This window comes from Mobula birostris, chromosome 3, assembly GCF_030028105.1.
Source record: "Mobula birostris isolate sMobBir1 chromosome 3, sMobBir1.hap1, whole genome shotgun sequence".
NCBI lineage: Eukaryota > Metazoa > Chordata > Chondrichthyes > Myliobatiformes > Myliobatidae > Mobula > Mobula birostris.
This window is the reverse complement of record NC_092372.1, coordinates 185037290-185058219: the sequence shown is the minus strand read 5'-3', so window position 1 is coordinate 185058219 and position 20930 is coordinate 185037290. Positions and strand designations below refer to the sequence as shown.

The following is a 20930-nucleotide window of genomic DNA, read 5'->3' as shown; positions in this document are numbered from 1 at the left end:
ATTTATAAAAGTTAACAGCGAACTTGTATCTACTGTGACATTTTCTTCACGTTGTTGGCTTAGCAAAACTTTAACTTCGTCACTCCACAAAACATTGTCTCCCAGATACTGCTTTCTTATCTTCTTAATTTTGCCTCACGTAAAATGAAGTGAATCAATCGGTGTCAGGCCACTCTTTTGCAGAATCTTGCACAGTGCAGCCAGTTCATCAAAGACATCACTTAAAATCTGTAAAGCTACTTTGTACGTGATATTTATCAATTTCTTGTGACAGTATTTAGCCACAGGGTCATTTGATCTTTTTCAATAAAAACTTAGTAAGCTATCTACAGCATTTGAAACAGATGATATGAACACTGTCCGCCAAAGATGGCTGCCTCCGTGATGCAGCTGTACAAACCGGAACAGGAAAGGTGAGGTGACGTAAATTAGTGACGTGCATTGTGGTATTTGAAAACCGACTAACTAGTTAACAGAAACATTTAGCTAAAAGATTATTTTCAATAAGTATAATTATTAATTACTACATTATTTTAGGTAATTAACCTTTTGTGCGCACATTGATTTCCTTTGTGCGCTGGTTGAAAAACGTGTATGCGCGCTCACATGCACACAGCTTAGAGGAAACATAGCAGGAGAGGTGGGTAAATTAGTTAGAAGGTATAAAGGTTCCTTTGTGAACCTGGCCATAGGCTTGAGTATTTTATACACTTCTGGTCATGATCCTGTACCATCATACCTTTTATTGTAGAGTGTATGGAAAAGATTTGCAAGGATGTTGCCAGATCTGGAAAGTTTTTGTTATTGGGAAGTACTTATCTGAAATGAAAAGATTGAGGAGAGACTGATTGAGACAGATCTGTATGAAATTATACAAGGTGTGGATAGGATAAATTTCTTTTAGCACAAAGGGTCATGAAGGAGAAATCCTAGTTTTAAAGAACTGAAGAGGAAATGAGGATTTTTTTTTTCTCTCTGCTAGGTTCAGGAATTTAGAATAGCTGTGCCACAGTCAAAATACTGATTTTCAAGAATCAAGGTTGTTGAATATCATTTCCAATATATAAGCACAAAATAATTGTTACTCTGGATCTGATGCAGCACAAAAAAACACAATAAGATCACACAATGATATGAAAAAGTCACAATAAATCTAAATATATACGATAGCTTATATACGTAAATTTATGCCAATCAAGTGACACTAGGCACAGGAGTGTCTGTACATAAGGTGACTGACTGACAGGAAATGATGAAGTAGTGGTGATCGGGGTTGTAGAAGGTGGGATATTGGTTTGAGGTGCTGATAAGAGCATAAGTCTATAAGATATAGGTGCAGAGTTAGGCCATTGGGCCCATTGCCTGCTCCACCAAAACATCATGGCCGATCCAATTTTCTGCTCAGCCCCGATCTCCTGCCTTTTCCCCATATCACTTCATGCCCTGACTAATCAAGATTCTATCAACTTCTACCTTAAGTATACATGAAGGCTTGGCCTCCACAGCTGCCTGTGGCAAAGAATTCCACAGGTTCACCACTCTGGCTAAACAAATTCCTCCTCACCTCTGTTCTAAAAGGACACACCACTATTCTGGGGCTCTGTCCTCTGTTCTTAGACACTCCCGCCGAAGGAAGCATCCTCTCCACATCCACTCTATTAAGGTCTTTGACCATTCGATAGGTTTCAATGAGGTCACCCTTCATTCTTCTAAATTCTGGTGAATGCAGGCCCAGAGCCATCAAACGCTCTTTATATGACAAGCTATTCAATGTTGGAACCTCCTTTGGAACCCTCTCCAGTTTCAATGCGATCGCGCCTCGTTTTTCTAAACTTCAGCGAGTAAAGGCCCAGAGCCAAACATTCCTCAACCGTTAACCCTTTCATTCCCGGAATCGTTCTCAAGAACCTCCTCTGGAAACTCTCCAATGTCAACGCATCCTTTCTAAGATAAAGGGCCCAAAACATTTCACAATACTCCAAGCAAGGCCTCACCAGTGCTTTATAAATTCTCAACATTACATCCTTTTATATTCTAGTCCTCTTAAAATGAATGCTAACATTGCATTTGCCTTCCTCACCTCAGACTTGACCTGCAAATTAGCCTTTAGGGAATCCTGCACAAGGACTCTCAAGTCCCTTTGTGCCTCAGTTTTTTGTATTTTCTCTCCAATTAGAAAATATTCAATCCTTTCATTTCTTCTACCAAAGAGCATGACCATACACTTCCCGACAATGTGTTCCATCTGCTATTTCATTGCTCATTCACCTGAATCCTTCTGTAGCCTCTCTACTTCCTCAAAACTTCCTACCCCTCTACCTATCTTCATATTGTCTGCAAGCTTTACAACAAAGCCATCTATTCCATCATCCAAATCACTGATATATAATGTAAAAAGATTCAGTCCCAACTCAGATCCCTGTGGAACACCACTGGTTATTGGCAACCAACCAGAAAAGGTTCCCTTTTTTCCACACTGCCTACTGCGGAGTCCATGCTAGAATCTTTCCTGTAATACCATGGGCTTGTAATTTGTCAAGCAGCTTCATGTACCTCGTCAAAGACCTTCTGAAAATTGAAGTGCACAATATCAACCGATTTTGTCATTGTCTATCCTGCTTGTTATTTCTTCAAAGAATCCCAACAGATTTATCGGGCAAGATTTACCTTTAATCATGTGCCTGCAAGTAACCTGAGACCTCATCCTTGACAATCAACTCCAACATCTTCCCAATTACTGAGGTCAGACTAACTGGGCTACAGTTTCCTTTCTTCTGCCTCTCTCCCTTCTTGAAGAGTAGAATGACATTTGCAAGTTTTCAGTCATCTGGAACCATTACAGAATTTAGTGATTTTTTGAAAGATCATTTCTAATCCCTCCGCAATCTCTTCAGCCACCTCTTTCAGAACCCTTAAGTTCTCTAATCAATTCTGATTCATTGCACAACACCCAATCCAGAATAGATGATCCCCTAGTTGGTTGAACCTACAAGCTGCTCTAAAAAGCCATCTTGTAGGCACTCTAGAAATTCCTCCTCTTGGAATCCAGCACCAACCTTATTTTTCCAACCTACCTGAATATTGACATCCCCCATGACTTGTAACATTGCCATTTTGACATGCATTTTCTATCTCTTCTCTGTAGGCAGTCTCATCATTGTTAGTGATGAGCCCTGCTACTGTTGTGTAATGGACAATGTGATTACTGGGACGTTTGGCCATGCTATCATGTGTGAACAGAGTGTACAGCAATGGGGTCAGCACACAGCCCTGGCAGGCACCCATATTGAGAATGATGGGGAAGGTGGAGCAATCCTGACTATCTGAGCTTTGTTGGTTAAGAAGTCCATTATCCAAATGCACTGTACTGTATTTAGACTGAGGAGTAGGAGTTTGTCCGCCAGGGTCTGTGGGACAATAGTATTGAATGCCAAACTGAAATCCAGAAATAGCATTCTTACGTAAGTGTCCTTTTTTTTTTAGGTGTGTCAGGACCAGGTGCATGACAGATGCTATGGCATCTGTCATAAAGTGATTCTGTCAGTAGGTGTAATGGTGAGTGTCCAGTATAGCAGGAATGGAGTTTTTGATATAACCCGTAACCAGCAGTTCAAAATACTTCATGGTGATTGCCTCTGTGCCACTGGGTGGTAGTTGTTTAGTTCTTAAGGTGTGTAGTTCTTTGGTACAAGAATGATGGTGGCTGATTTGAAGTATCTGAGGACAGCAGCCTGGATGAATCGTGTTAAGGATGGCCGTAAAAACATCCAGTGAGCTGGCGTGCAGACTCTGATTATTGTTACAGACAGTGGCTGCTCACATTGGAGACGATTAGCTTTCATGACCAGCATGTTGCATGCCTCGAAGCGTGCCTAAAAGTTGTTTAGAGCAGTAGGGAGGGAAGTGTTACTGGTACACTTCCCTCCCTGATAGAGACACAATCTCAGTGGGTCTCCACATGGCTTTAGAACACCTAGACAACACAAACACCTATGTCAGGATGCTGTTCATCGACTATAGCTCAGTATTTAATACCATCATTCCCACAATCCTGATTGAGAAGTTGCAGAACCTGGCCCTCTGTACCTCCATCTGCAAAAGGATTCTCGACTTCCTAACCGAAACACCACAGTCTGTGTGGATTGGTGATAACATATCCTCGCTGACGATCAACACTGGCGCACCTCAGGAGTGTATGCTTAGCCCACTGCTCTACCCTCTCTATATGCACATGACTATGTGGTTAGGCATAGCTCAAATACCATCAATAAATTTGCTGATGATACAGCCATTGTTGGTAGAATCTCAGGTGGTGACAAGAGGGTGTACAGGAGGTGAGATATGCCAACCAGTGGAGTGGTGCCGCAGCAACAACCTCAACCTCAGTAAGATGAAAGAGCTGATTGTGGACTTCAGGAAGGGTAAGATGAAGGAACACATACCAATCCTCATAGAGGGATCAGAAGTGCAGAGAGTGAGCAGCTTCAAGTTCCTGGGTGTCAAGATCTCTGAGGACCTAACCTGGTCCCAACATATTGATGTAGTTGTAAAGAAGGCAAGACAGCAGCTATACTTTATTAGGAGTTTGAAGAGATTTGGCATGTCAACAAATACACTCAAAAACTTCTATAGTTGTACCGTGGAGAGCATTCTGACAGGCTGCATCACTGTCTGGTGTGGAGGGGCTACTGCACGGGACAGAAAGAAGCCGCAGAGGGTTGTAAATCTAGTCAGCTCCATCTTGGGCACTAGCCTACAAACTACCCAGGATATCTTTCGGGACCGGTGTCTCAGAAAAGCAGCGTCCATTATTAAGGACCTCCAGCACCCAGGGCATGCCCTTTTCTCACTGTTACCATCAGGTAGGAAATGCAGAAGCCTGAAGGCACACACTCAGCGATTCAGGAACAGCTTCTTCCCCTCTGCCATCTGATTCCTAAATGGGCATTGAAGCTTTGGGCACTACCTCACTTTTTTTTAATATACAGTATTTCTGATTTTGCACATTTTAAAAAATCTATTCAATATATGTAATTGATTTATTATTTTTTGTTTTATTTATTCTTTTTTTCTCTCTCTCTACTAGATTATGTATTGCATTGAACTGCTGTTGCTAAGTTAACAAATTTCGTAGCACATGCCAGTGATAATAAATCTGATCCTGATTATAGTCAGCGGTGTTTTTCTTTGCGTAGTCAGTAATGCCCTAGATGCAGAGCCACATATGCTGGGGATCGTTATCAGACTGTTGTTCCTGAATATGTTGCGTGTAAGCTGTCTTAGCTCTCTTGATCCCCAAGGTGAGGTTTCTCCTGGCTGCCCTGAGAGCTTTATGTCACTAGACCTGAAGGTAATGTTATAGCCTTTTAGTAGGTAGTGTACCTCAGTGTTCAGCCAGGGCTTCAGGTTGGGTTGTGAGAAGATGAAGTGCTGTGAGCTGCAGAGCCATGTATCAAGTCTGAAAAGGCAGGGTTACATTGGGTAGTTCTATTTTGACTGCAATGGACGGATGGGTTAAATGGCCAGTTTTTGTGTCATTAATTGCTCATGTTCTGTGACTTAACATAGGCCATATCAGTCATGTTCTGAAGAAGGGATTTTAATCTGGAATGTAAATTCTGTCTTCCTCTCTATAGGTACTGCCTCAGCAGACAGTAATATGTCATTCAGCTCTTTGCGTCTTTTCCATTCAATTACGAAGAAAATTTAACTTGAATCCATTTTGCCACCTTACTTAATAATTTTGCTTGACAGTCTCTCTATTTCTGTTTGGAAATTTTCAGTTGATTAATCTTCACTGCCTTTGTGAAGAGCTGCATTATGACATCACCACTAATTAGCCAAAACCTTGTATGAAGTTATGATCCCTGATCTAGACTCTCCAGTAAAATCGTTAGTCAATATTTCTTCTTATGTCTACCCAATCATCATTCAATTGTCTTTGAAAAGCTCAATTATATCATGCTTTGATCTTCTAAATTTCAAGGGATGATGTCTGATCTGCAGAACATTTATCATTGTCATTCATGCCTCAACTCCAAAACTCTAAATTTAGTATTTGCTGCCTGAGGTGCAGTGACCAGAATTAAGTGCATTACTTCAGATGAATTTAGCTAGAGCTTTGTACATCTATAACATCCACCTTGTTGTGTTCCATTCTCTATGAGATGAAAGCTCATCTCCTTTAGGCTTTTAATAAATGTTTTCATGTATTTGTCCCTGATTACTGTGAATAGAACCATGGTTTGTGATTTTCCTCATTTACAAAATATGTTTTTGAGGGCAAAATGAATACTTTTCCTTTCTGGAACTTCATCTGTTATGATCTTGTCAATATCTGTTTGGAGTTTTTAGACCTATCTGTAAGTTATCCCTAACTTTTTAACACTTGAATTACTGAGCTGAAATTAGAAAATAAAACTTGCTTTTGTTCGATGTTCCTTGCAAAATAATCTAGAAATCATTGGGGAAATGAAATATTTGAAATGTATCATAAACAGTGTTCGGGTTGTTGTAGATATTTTCCCTTCTATGAATCTCTGTTGATTTTATTTTATTGTAGTGAAAAGCTGTGAGGACTTTACAAAGGCAAAATTTCCTTTTTGATCCGTTGCTTGATTTAAAGCAAATACATGTGACACCATCAATCCTACGGCCCTGATCAGAAAGCTACAGAACCTAGGCCTCCGTACCTCCCTCTGCAACTGGATCCTTGACTTCCTAACCAGACAACCACAATCTGTGTGGATTGGAAATAACATCTCCACCTTACTGACAGTCAACACTGGCGCACCACAGGGGTGTGTGCTTAGCCCACTGGTCTAATGCCATCTGTAAATTTGCTGATGAATACAACCATTGTTGGCAGAATCTCAGATGGTGATGGGAGGCCATACAGTCGTGAGATTTATCATTTAGTTGAGTGGTGTCATAGCAACAACCTTCTACTCAACATCAGTAAGACCAAAGAACTGATTGTGAACTTCAGAAAGGGTCGAATGAGAGAACACAAACCAATTCTCATAGGGGGATCAGAAGTAGAGAAAGTCACCAATTTGAAGTTCCTGGGTGTCACTATCTCTGAAGACCTAACCTAGACGCAAGTAACTGTATTTCATTCAAAGTGCAAGAAGATTTGGTTTGTCAAATAAAACACTTAAACTTCTACAAATGTACTGTGGAGAGCATTCTAACTGACTGCATCCCCGTCTGGTGTAGGGAGTGGGGGGTGGGGTGGCTACTGCACAAGATGAAAGTACTGTAAGTTCCAGAAACTTGTAAAATTAATCAGGTCTATCATGGGTATTAGCCTCCATAGTATCCAAGACATCTTCAAGGAGCAGTACCTCAGAAGATAACGTTCGTCATTAAGAACCCCCACCACCCAGGACAGGGCACTCTTAGACCATAAGGTATAGGAGCAGAATTAGGCCATTTGGCCCATAGATTCTGCTCTGCCATTTCATCATGGCTGATCCAATTTCCCTCTCAACCCCAATCTCCTGCCACTCCCATTCCTGTATCCCCTCGTGCCCTGTCCAATCAAGAACCTATCAACCTCTGCCTTAAATATTAGTAAAGACTTGGCCTCCACAGCTGCCTGTGGCAACGAATTCACCACTCTTTGTTACTGTCGGGAAGGAGGTACAGAAGCCTGAAGGCATACACTCAGTGCTATAAGAACAGCTTCTTCCCCTCTGTCATCCGATTTCTAAATTGAATCTATGAACACTACCTCACTTTTTTTAATTTCTATTTTTCTTTGCACTGCTTATTTTTAATTTACTATTTTATATATGCTGTAATTCAGTTTTAAATCTGATCATGTAAAATAGAAAATATTGGGCCATTTCCCTATATCCAGTAAGTTGAAGCATTTCTCAGTAAGTTATAATTCAAGATGTGTCTGGACCCTATTATCAAGGTAGCAGTCACACAAGGAAGAGTTTAATGGATGGATAAAATAAATGAGTGAAAATTGCTACTCTGCTTACATGAATTTATCTTTCATGCGTTTTAAATTGATACTCATGAATGATAGATTAATTCACAAAAACCTGACAGGAGTTGCAATTAATTTCCTAATTAAAGAACATAAACCAGAGTGGCAGTGGATACAGTATGTCACAAGCTTAAAAAGCACAACTATACTAAGGAATTCTGTTTTATATTTAGTTATCAAAGTATTAGTATTCTTAGATGTAGTCAGAGTTATACAATAAGGAATAGACCTTTCATCCCAACTTGTCCACACCAGCCAAAAGGTCTATTTGAGCTAGTCCCAGTTTTCTATCCCTGTACCTGTCCAAGTATCTTTTAAATATTGTAATTACGCACACCTCTAATGCTTCCTTTGACAGTTCATTCCACATATCTAACATCCTCTGTGTGAAAAAGGTACCCCTCATATTCCTTTTAAATTGTTCCCCTCTCACCTTAAACCTATGCCCTCTAGACTCCCCTACCCTTGGAAAAATGTTATGATGTGCGCTGCTCGTGATTTTGTATGTCTTTGTAAGGTCACCTTCAACCTCTTACATTCATGGAAAAATATGACAGAATTCACCCTAGGGTATGAGAGGGAGAATCTAAAGTGAGATCATGTCAGCATTACAGTGAAGTAAAGCGAATTACAGAGGCAAGGGGGAGGAGCTGGCCGAAGTTGATTGGAAGAGGACGCTAGCAAAAATGAAGATGGAACAGTTGACAATGAAGTTTTTGGGAGTAATTCAGAAGGCGCAGGATAAATATCACAAAGAAGTTTTTTTAAAAAGAGGATGATACAACCATGGCTGACAATGGAAGTTAAAGAAGCATAAAAAGAAAGGAGATGGCACATAACATAGCAAAACAGTGGCAAGTTAGAGGACTGGGAACCTTTTAAAAACCAACAGGAAGCAACTAAAAAAGCCATAAGGAGAGAAGATGAAATATGAAGCTAAGGTAGCCAATAATATAAAAGAGAATACAAAGCTTTTTTCAGATATATAAAGAGTAAAAGAGATGCGAATGTGGATATTGGACTGCCAGAAAATGACGCTGGAGAGGTAGCAATGGAGTACAAAGAAATGGTGGATGAATTTAAGTATTTTGGGCCAGTCTTCACTGTGGAAGACACTAGCAGTATGCCAGAAATTCGAGTGTGTGGGGGGGTGGGGCAGAAATGAATGTAGTTGCTATTACTAAGGATCAGGTGCTTGAAAGATCTGAAGGTAGGTGCCACCTTGACCAGCTGGACCTGCACCCCAGCATTCTGAAAGAGATTGTGGAGGTATTAATCATGATCTTTCAAGAATCACTAGGTTCTGGAATAGCTCCGAAGGACTACAAAATTATAAATGTCGATCCACTCTAAGGAGGGAGGGAGGCAGGAATAAAGGAAATTGTAGGTCAGTTAGCCTGACTTTAATGGTTGGGAAGGTATTGGAGTCCATTACTAAGGATGAGCTTTCAGGGTACTTGGGGGCACGTGATAAAATAGGCCATAGTCAGCATGGTTTCCTTCAGAGGAAATCTTGCCTGACAAATCTGTTGAACAGGAAGGATAGACAAGGAGAGTCAGTGGATGTTGTTTACTTGGATTTTCAGAAGGCCTTTGACAAGGTGCCTCACATGAGGCTGCTTAACAAGATATTATGGAAAAGATTGGGAGACTGGTAGGAGGCAAAGAATGGGAATAAAGGGTGTCTTTCCTGGTTAGTTGCTGGTGACTAGTGGTGTTCCTGAAGTGTTGGTGTTCCTCAGGCACTTCTTTTCACATTATATTGTGTGTTAATGATTTAGATATCAGATTTGCTGGTCTTGTGGCCAAGTTTACGGATGATACTAAGATAGGTGGAGGGGCAGGTAGTGCAAAGGTAGCAGGACATCTGCAGAAAGATTTAGGTAAGGAGAATGGAATATAGTGTAGGAAAGTGATGGTCATCCACTTTGGTAGAAGGGATAAAGGTGTAGACTGTTTTCTAAATGGAGAACATTCATAAATCTGAGGTGCAAAGGGACTTGGGAGCCCTCATGTAGGATTCCCTTAAGGTTAACGCAGGCTGATCCAGTAATAAGGAAGGTAAATGCAATGTTAACATTCATTTTGAGAAGACTAGAATGTAAAAGGAAGAATGCAGTGCTGAGGCTTTTTAAGACATTGGTTAGACTGCACTTGGAGTATTGTGAGCATTTCTGGGCCCTTTATCTAAGAAAATATGTGCTGACATCGGACAGGATCCAGAGGAGTTTCATGAGAATGATTCCAGGAATGAAAGGGTTAATGTTTGAGGCATGTTTAGCTCTGGGCCTGTACTCGCTGAACTTTAGAAGAATGAGGGGACGTCCCATTGGAACCTATCAATTATTGAGAGGCTTAGACAGAATGGATCGGAGAGGATATTGCCTATAATGGAGTATAGGACTAGAGGGCAGCACCTTATAATAGAGGGAGGTCCATCTAGAACAGTGATAAGGAGGCACTTCTTTAGTCTGAAGGTGGTGAATCTATGGAATTCATTGCCACAGATGACTGTGGAGGCAAAGACATTTGATATATTTAAAGTGGAGGTTGATTGGTTCATGATTAATCAGGGCATCAAAGGCTACAGGGAGAAACTATGAAAATAGGTTGAGAGGGATAATAAATCAGCCATGGCAGAGCAGACCTGATGGGCCAAATGGCCCAATTCTGCTCCTTTGTCTTATGGTCTAAAAAGATCGTCAGCCTATCGAGCCTGTCATTGATATTTAAGCCCTTCAAATCCAGTATCAATCCTTGTGAATCTGCAGCTTAATGACATATTTCCCATAGAACATCAAATGGTACAAAATAGGACAGATACTTTGCCCCACAATGTCTGTGCTGAACATGATGCTGAATTAAACTAATTCTCTTCTCTACCTGGGTGACCAGGACTGCAATTCTCCAAGGGTTGTCTCACCACCAGCTTTTACGGTGCAACATAATGTGTCACTTCCTGTACTTGTGCTGTGATTGATGAAGTCAAGTGTATTAGATGCCACCACCACCACCCTGCCTACCTCAATCATCACTTTCAGGAAGCCTGAGCCCTATGTCTTGCTTTTCTACAGTACTCTGGGACCCTAAGTCCTGCTCTGGTTTAATAGACCAAAATGCATAACGTTACACTTATGAGTTAAATTACATCTGCCATTCTTTGGTCCGCTTCTCCAGTTCATCAAAATCCTATTGTAATCCAAAACAGCCTACCCCTATCCACAACCAATTCTACCTGGCTGGCAGACCACAGTTTGTGTGACTTCAGAGCTGTGTGTCAGACATGGCTATAAACAGCACTGAGGCCCCACGGGGGACTGTATTGACTCCCTTCCAGTTTACCCTGTATATCTCAGACTTTAGATACAACATTGAGTCATATCTGCAGAAATTCTCTGATGACTCAGCAATAGTTGGTTGTATAAAGGGAGGACAGGAGGATGTATACAGGGCCGTGGTGGAGAACTTTGTTGAATGGTGCAAGCTGAATCATCTACAAACAAGAGAGAATGCAGATATTGGAAATCCATACAACACACACAAAATGCTGGAGGAACTCAGCAGGCCAGGCAGCATCAATGGAAAAGAGTACGGTTGACGTTTCAGGCCGGGACCCTTTCCTCGCCCCGGAACCCTTTCCTCGCCCTAAGCCCTCCCCACCCCCCCCCCCCACCCTGCCCCAGCTCCCCGTCCAATATCTTTACACGCTTGCCTCTCCTTTACACTTTATGTACTGTATCTGGAGAAACTTTTGGTATCCTTTTTAATATTATTGGCTAGCTTACTTTCGTATTCAATCTTTCCCCTTGACTTTTTTAATTGTCTTCTGTTGTTTTTTAAAAGCTTCCCAATCTTCTAATTTCCCACTAATTTTTGCTCTATTATATGTCCTCCCTTTGGTGCTTATGTTAGCTTTGATTTCTCTTGTTAGCCACAGTTGTCATCTTTCTTTTAGAATACTTCTTCCTCTTTGGGATGTGTATATCCTGTGCCTTCCGAATTGCTTCCAAATTGCTGCTCTGCCGTCATCCCTGTCAGTGTCCTTTTTTAATCAATTCTGGCCAACTCCTCTCTCATGTCTCTGTAATTCCCTTTAATCCACTGCAGAACTGATATATCTGCCTTTGGCGGCTTCTTCTCAAATTTCAGGGTGAATTAAACCATATTATGATCACTTTTCCCTTAGGGTTCCTTTACTTTAAGCTCTTTAATCAATTCTGATCCACTGCACAACACTCAATCCAGAATAGCTGATCCCCTAGTGTGCTCAACCACGAGCTGCTCTAAAAAGCTATCTCATAGGCACTCTAGAAATTCTTCTTCCTGGAATCCAGCACCAAACTGATTTTCCCAATCTACTTGCATACTGAAGTCCCCCATGACTATTGTAACATTGCCCTTTTGACATGTATTTTCTATCTCCCATTGTAAATTGTATGCCACATCCTTATTATTGTTTGGGGGTCTGTATACAACTCCCATCAGGGTCCTTTTACCCTTGCAGTTCCTTAGCTCTATCCATAATGATTCAGCACCTTCTGACCCTATTAGAACAGGCATAAGCTATTCAGTCTTTCTGTTTACAAAAAAACACTATAAATACATAATCTGTATCTTAAGTTACCCTCCTTGCGGAAGTGTCTTGAATCATTAAGCCCTTTACCTAACAACTAACTTGTTAATTTAGTAAGCAAACTGGCAATCCTGATTAAGGGTCTCAACCTGAAACTTTGACTGTTTATTCACCTCTATATATGCTTCTGACCTGCTGAGTTCCTCTGGCATTTTTTGTATGTTACTTAGGAATTAGTGGGTACCGCAAGGCTCAGTGCTGGGACCCCAGTTGTTTACAATATATATTAATGACTTGGATGAGGGAATTAAATGCAGCATCTCCAAGTTTGCGGATGACACGAAGCTGGGCGGCAGTGTTAGCTGTGAGGAGGATGCTAAGAGGATGCAGGGTGACCTGGATAGGTTGGGTGAGTGGGCAAATTCATGGCAGATGCAATTTAATGTGGATAAATGTGAAGTTATCCACTTTGGTGGCAAAAATAGGAAAACAGATTATTATCTGAATGGTGGCCGATTAGGAAAAGGGGAGGTGCAACGAGACCTAGGTGTCATTATACACCAGTCATTGAAAGTGGGCATGCAGGTACAGCAGGCGGTGAAAAAGGCGAATGGTATGCTGGCATTTATAGCGAGAGGATTCGAGTACAGGAGCAGGGAGGTCCTACTGCAGTTGTACAAGGCCTTGGTGAGACCACACCTGGAGTATTGTGTGCAGTTTTGGTCCCCTAATCTGAGGAAAGACATCCTTGCCATAGAGGGAGTACAAAGAAGGTTCACCAGATTGATTCCTGGGATGGCAGGACTTTCGTATGAAGAAAGACTGGATGAACTAGGCTTGTACTCGTTGGAATTTAGAAGATTGAGGGGGAATCTGATTGAAACGTATAAAATCCTAAAGGGATTGGACAGGCTAGATGCAGGAAGATTGTTCCCGATGTTGGGGAAGTCCAGAACGAGGGGTCACAGTTTGAGGATAAGGGGGAAGCCTTTTAGGACTGAGATTAGGAAAAACTTCTTCACACAGAGAGTGGTGAATCTGTGGAATTCTCTGCCACAGGAAACAGTTGAGGCCAGTTCATTGGCTATATTTAAGAGGGAGTTAGATATGGCCCTTGTGGCTACGGGATTCAGGGGGTATGGAGGGAAGGCTGGTGCAGGATTCTGAGTTGGATGATCAGCCATGATCATAATAAATGGCGGTGCAGGCTCAAAGGGCGGAATGGCCTACTCCTGCACCTATTTTCTATGTTTCTGTTTCAGTATCTACAGAATCTCTTGTATTAATATAAGCTTGAAGTTTTGCAATTAAGCCAAAATGAGTAGAAATTTTTGTGCAGTGTAGTGGTGAAGTTTTTGTGGATGTTTGATCATTCAAATTATCCTGTGTATGAAGTAGTGCTTCTGTACATCTTCTTGAAACACGTTCTTTTAAGATTGTTTTCTTATTCACTCCTTCTGTGTCAACATCTCTCTATTCAACAAGTTTCCCTTATGTAAGATTGTAACTGAAAACTGAGAGTCTTGAAGTCAACATGAAACTCCTGGCACATTACACCCTGTAAAATATTTAGATGCGCTGATATACCAAACATTTTTTCTCTTCAAGTAGCAGTCTGAATGTTTTGTACTTGGGCACAAGATGAGTGAACTGAATCCTATCATGTGAGTAGCGTCAGGAGTAGTGACAGGTTTCCTTTCTGATCTTTCGAATCCAGAAACAATACTCTTTGTTGAGGCATTATGTTTTCTTCTGTGTGCATCTAGTGAGCACAGGGGCAGATGGTACCGGATAGAGTCGGTATGGTTTCAGCTAGAATAAGGATCAGTAATCATTCTGCAATATTATGTACTCTTTCAAATGACCCTATTGTTGAAATGATTAGCAATCGCCTACAATGAAATCTGAGTGGATGCAGTCTATATTTCGTGCACCTAATGAATTTGTGCTCAAATTGAATGCATCATTGCTGCTTAGTTTGGGGTTTACAGTTGGCACAAGCATGTTATAATGATTTTTTTCTGTTAATCCTTTAATGATTATCATTTTTGTCTCAGTCATTTTTAAGCCCATTGGGACCCCCTAGGGCGGCAGTCTTTACAGACTCTTTGGGATCATGATTTTTATTAAGTAAAATGAATCCTTTGAGTCACAAATTTAATTTAAAACTCTTAAGAGCCAAATATGCCTGGTCAACTTTTAAAAGAGGAGAAAATATTTGCATTGTTTAAAAAAAAATTAAGCCTGCTGTACTCAATATTGTGTAGTTAAAATCCAATTTAAATATTTCTTCTTGTCTCAGTGTCCTACTCAGAAAATGAAACAGCGTCAAAATAAATTAATTAAATTAGAAAGTAATTTTCCTAATAGGGGTACCGGTACCTTATGTAAGCATAGCCATCCCCAAAATGTTTTAAATAGAGGAGGGGTAACAGATTTGTGCAGTACATAAAACAAGACCCTGCTGGTTTAATGAATTGGTTGTTTTATTTTAAATTGCCTAAATGTAGTAAATAATATGGCTGAGGCATTTGTACTGAATGTAAATCTAGTCTCCCATCAGTGCAGAGATTGTGTTCTGGAAACATTTAATTGGGTTGAGGTCACATATCTGAGCAGGCTACTGTCGCATTAGAATGCAAGCGTAATAATGACAGCTGTCTCCTCACCATGTGGCATCTGCCATTACTTTGATGTACTGCAGGGATGGATTTTTGGGTCTTGGTTCCAAAGAAATTGTGAGGCGCAAGGCTTTCAACAACAAAACAGCATGCTTGGGTTCCAGTTGACTGTAATAGCTATGTTTGGTTCAGTGTTAAACCAGGAAGAAACTGCTCATGCAATTAGCACCTTGAAAACTTATTTAACTCCTGATTATAAGGAGTTTGTGCTGCAGTATTCATTCTGTCTGGAGACACAGTTGGCTGTTTCTGTGGAATTTTTAATTAATCACTTAGGATGGATTGCAGCCATTACAGTGCAGCAGTGCCATTGTGTGTGTCCTTGGTTAACTTTTTACTTGTTAGTTGTGATTTTTTAAAAAAAACAGTGAACATGACACAACATTCTGGTTAAATTTTAGCTCACTTGAAATAATTGTTCCTTTTTAAATAGGGTGATAGAATTATTTTGTGAGAATGAAGTATTTTCTAAAATGACTTTTAAATTAAATTGTGTTCATAATCCATTCTCAGTATATAACTCAAGTATTGCTTTTACTAAGCTAATTAAAGGATGTCAATACAAATTAAAATTAAAGATATCCAGCATCTATTTTGATGAAATGCAAATACAGTTTGAGAAACTGAAAGCTTTTACAACTTAGCCATATTACTGGGATTATGTTTGATACAAAAAAATAATATTTCTGAAATGTCATTCTTGAGCTGGAATCTTTTAATTATGTATAATATTGCAGAAAGTAATGCCTGGCCTGCTTGTAGAAAACTCATTTAATATGTTATCAACTATTGTAAAAGAAAACAGTGGAGTGTTGTAAATGTACCTAAAATGAGAATTTATTATTATTTTGTTAATTAAAATTAACCTGCTATTAGTATAAACTACTCAGGCTGTCGGGGAATGTGAAGCATACTATTTTGATTAAAATATATTGAGCTAAATGTACAAGACCAGTGGTCAGTAACAATGGTCCAGTTATGATTGCTGAATATTGTCAACCAATTTATGTTTGACATTCACACAAAGAATATTGGTCTGAAATTATTTAATAGCTTTATCACTGCAGCAATCTGAAAACGGCTAATAGAAATTGTTAGATTATAATTTACATGGTTCAACTAAATATTCATGTGCTCTTCTTTGATTTGCAACAGAAACTCCAATTCAGTTCTTGTCTAAAGCTGTCTGCAATGTGAAACTTGAAATTCAGCTATTAAAAACATGTCTTCTTTGAATCCCTGCTTCATTCTGGCCCCACTGCATTGAGCACGTGCACTGGAGTGTAATATGATACTGTGAGATATGACCTGGTTTAGGGCAAAGGTGCAGTGTAAACATTAGAGCCCTACAAAGACTTTTAAGGAATTGTAACTTATTCAAAATATCACCAAACAGCTGCAGAATGGCTTGAACCTTTCAAGGAACTTGGTGTCAAAATTCTGTTAAAGTGAGATTGCTGCAGTTTTGCAATGACTTTAAGAGTGATAGACTTTTTTTTGCACAAATATTAGTAATTTGCTTTGTTTTTGAAGTATAAGAAGTGATGTTTGATCACCATAGGCATAACTGTGAACTGTTCGAAACTAATAAAGCAATCTACATCTTAAAAAGAGGTTCATCAGCTTTTTGGGTGGTGGATTGTTTGGGATTGTTTCTTTCATAGTCAATTGATCTTTGAATGTTTAAAATTAAAGTGTGAATAGACTCCCAAATTGCATAAATTTGGTAAATTAATGATCAAATACTGTGGTGATTGTATCCGGAAAGTTCATCAAGAACTTTACTTTCAATTCACATGTAAATTATTAACTGAATTTAAAGTAAGGCTTTTATGTGATTAAGAAGCTATGTTGGCATTAAAATATCTTCTGCTTACTTCCCTCAACATGGGATGTTAACGGATTTTTTTCCCAAATGGTTTTACTTGCACTTAATTTAATTGAAGGCACAGTTACAAATATTCTAAAAATGGCAGTTGCCTTTATACCAAATTCAGATGGTAAGGACTCGTGTAGGAAGTAATGAAAATACAGAGAGATAATCTTATTTGGGTAATGACTTGAAATTTATGCTCAGTTATCAATTTCTGTGTGGTGGTAAAACAAAAGCCTGAATAACATAGTCCATTCTGCAAATTAATGCAAATGACTAGGCCTGTCGAGAAACACTTTATAGGATACTGTGCTTTTATTATGACTGAAGTTGCCATTTGGACACGGTGAAAGGAGCATGTTTGAACCATCGATTAGGGCAGCAGTGAAAAGTCAAGAAGGCCCTGTTAAGCTCACAGTGCAGCAGGCGGATGTCAGTGTGGTTTGAGCACAGTGGGAGAATGACAGGGAGGATTAGTGTCAGCAAGAGGCTTTGTGGTCGCTGTGGAGATGGTCCCTGGGGTCACTCACCTCTGTGACTGCACTCTGCGCTGACGGCTTAGTAATACAAACCCCATGATACATGGTTGTTCATTACTAGGGTCAGAGATTATTATATATAAAGTATTTATATCTTAAGGGATTAATTTTTTAACATTCAATTTGTGGTGTTTCATGAGGGTATTTTCTAAAAAAAATCTTTGTTTCTGTGCTGATTTTTCATCTTAAGGATATTCTTGTATACTATTCATCAATGATGGTACTTTTGCATGGGGTTATTTTCTCTAAATAGAGGTATTCTTTCAAAGTGGCTGCTACATAAATATGTCATTCATTTCAATATTTTTAATGTTCTAAATGAAGCGATATCACTAACTGCCAGAGTGCATGTGTGAATTTAATTCATTTTATGTGACTTTTTCTCCTTGTTATTTTGAACATTATTACAGGCACCTCAGTGGACAGAAGAGGACCTCAGCCAGCTGACAAGAAGTATGGTTAAGTTCCCAGGGGGTACTCCAGGTCGATGGGAAAAGATTGCTCACGAATTGGGTCGATCAGTGGCAGATGTGAGTCACTTGGATTTGCATTGTACATTGAGTGACAAACTGATCGAGACAGGCAGTGTAGAGGCAACATAGCTATAGTTAGGCACTGTCTGGTGAAAGAAAACTGCGGTTCTTTTAGGACCTGGAAGTGAACCATTAACTAAGCAAGAAGCAGATGTGGAGAAGTTTCAGTCACTAAATCAACAGCTGTAATTGATCAGTTGTACAAGGATTCTGGTACTTAGAGATTTGGACTACCATAATGTGATCACAAGAGGATGATACCACAGTACAAAACTATGCCATTTTGAGCTGTGGAAGGGTATTGTTAGGCTAGTTTGAGACAATAGTTAATTTTTTTTTAAGATACCCAGGCAATGTAATATAATTACAGATTGAATGCCAAGATTTTTCCAGATGTTTTAGATTATGTACTTTAAAAATTATTAATGATGCCCAGTGTTGAAAGTGTAATTTAAAAATAACATATATTATGCAGCAATCACATAAAAAGCTAATTGCCAGAATTTGTTTCATATGTTATCATTTTGAAGGTTTTAAAAATTCCGCAAGCTGAAGGTTCAAATTGATTATGCTTTTATATTGAATTACAGCAGAAACTGGGCCTTCAATAACTGTAAAATAAGTATTCTCAGATGAATAAAAGATGATGTTGGTCTTAAACTAAGCTTTTGTAAAGCATCTATGAAAATGTATCACTTTATTGAAGCTTTTAATGCACAAAATTGAGCAATGTATTTAATTGTTAAAGCTTTTTGTCCTGGTCCTTACTTGTGCTTATCATGCCTGTGCTCATTGGCTTATGTTACATCCTGGTTACAAACACAGAGTTTAAAATTTGTATTGCTGCTTTCAAAAGCTACCTTTCCACCCCCATCAACACAGTCTCCATCATTTTTGAGATTTCTCCACTTCAGTTCTGTTTTCTTATTTTACTTTTGTTGTTTTACATGCGGTCCTTTGATGTGCAAGGCCTGAAGCCTGGAATTCTCTCTCTAAGCTCCTCTCCCAAACTATCTCGCTTAGCATGCCCTAAAACATGCCTTAATAACCAAAATTTTTATCATTTGCCTTTTAAATGTTGGATATTAAACCTCTGATACACCATGTGATGTTGTATTAGATTAACTGCACTATATTTAAGGACCAATTATTGTTACAGAAACAAAAGTTAACTTCTGATAATGTAAAATTAAGCACACCCAAATGTGAAAGGCTGATGCTGGCAGTTAATTGTTTTTTGCTATTTTCCAGAACTTAGATAATTATATTTATTTTTCTTAAAAAGATCTCGTAAGGCACCAGCTTAAAAGGTAATTTAGACAGATGTGGTCCCAAAGAGGTGATGTGTGGTAAGGAGAGGTCTCCAGATTATAGTAGGAAATTTTGAGTCAGTGGCTCAGGAGAGGGGCATCAGTACATGATGATGTCATCAGTGGAAGATCCAAAACTGGATACAAAGGACGGTGGAATCAGGGTAATAGCTTGACACAGAATTTTCTTGTATGAGCCGAAGGTCATTCAGCTGCAGCTCCCTCAAGACTGTGTTAAGGAACTAGAACTACAACTGGATGACCTTTGGCTCATGTGGGAGACTGAGTAAGTGATAGAGGCTGCAGGGAGGTAGTCACTCCTAAGTTGCAGGAGGCAGGTATTTGGGTGAGTGCCAGGAGAGGGAAAGAAAATGGGCAGCCAGTGCACAGTATCCCTGTGGCCATTTCCCTCAGTAATAAGTATACCACTTTGGATACTGATGAAGCAGGAGCCACAGGAACTGGGTCTTTGACACTGACTCCGGAGCTGTGGCTCAGAAGAGAAGGGGAGGAAGAGGACTGCACTAGTGATAGGGAATACCATAGAGGAGTAGATGTGAAATTCTGTGGACGTGAAAGTAGGCCCAGATGGTATGTTGCCTCCCAGTTGCTAGGGTTAGGGATGTCTTGGATCGGATCCACACCATTCTAAAGGGGGAAGGTGAACAGCCAGAAGTCGTAGTATATTTTGGTACTAATGACAGAGGTAGGAAAAGGGAGGAGGTCCTGAAGAGAGAATGTAGGGAGTTGGGTAGAAAGCTGGGGATAAAAGGACCTCCAGAGTAGTAATCTCTGGATTGCTGCCTATGCCATGTGCCAGTGAGGATAAGAATAGGATGACTTGTAGATGAATATGTGGCTGAAGAATTGGTGCAGGGGGACATGGTTTCAGATTTCTAGATATTGCAATCTGTCCTGGGGAAGGTATGACATGCACAAAGAAGGACAGGTTACACCTGAACCTGAGTGTTGGAGAGGGTTTAAATTAATTTGGCAGGGGGTTGGGAACCAGAGTGACAGGGCTGAGGATGGGGCAGTTGGTATACAACTCAATGTAGTGTGTGGTGACAAGTAGATGATGGGGCAAAATTGCAGTCAGTGGGATGAGTTGAAGTATAACATGGGAGCGAGATGAATACAGGCTGGGTGTTATACTTGAATGCATGCAGTATCAGAATCGGACATGTGTCGTGAAATTTGGAATGAGGTAATATTATAGCAGTTAGAGATTAGCAGGTATGATGTTGTGGGCATCGCTGAGCTGTGGCTGAAGGAAGTTCATTGGAGCTTGACGTTCTAGGATACACATTGTATTGAAAGGATAGGCAGCTAGCCCTGCTGGTAAAATATGAAACCAAATCCTTAGAGAGAAAGACGTGACATAGACTTAGAAGATGTAGCATCCTTGTAGGTAGAGTT

General features: G+C 39.9%; 1 protein-coding gene across 2 annotated transcripts in view; it reads left to right on the top strand.

Annotated features, from left to right (window-relative positions):
- Window positions 1-20930, top strand: part of dnajc1 (DnaJ (Hsp40) homolog, subfamily C, member 1) — a 172153-nt gene that overhangs the window by 121302 nt on the left and 29921 nt on the right. For both annotated transcript variants that reach the window (XM_072253819.1, XM_072253818.1), the window contains one exon: window positions 18079-18198. In XM_072253819.1, coding sequence (XP_072109920.1) covers window positions 18079-18198 — 120 coding nt within the window. The remainder of the gene's footprint in view (window positions 1-18078; window positions 18199-20930) is intronic.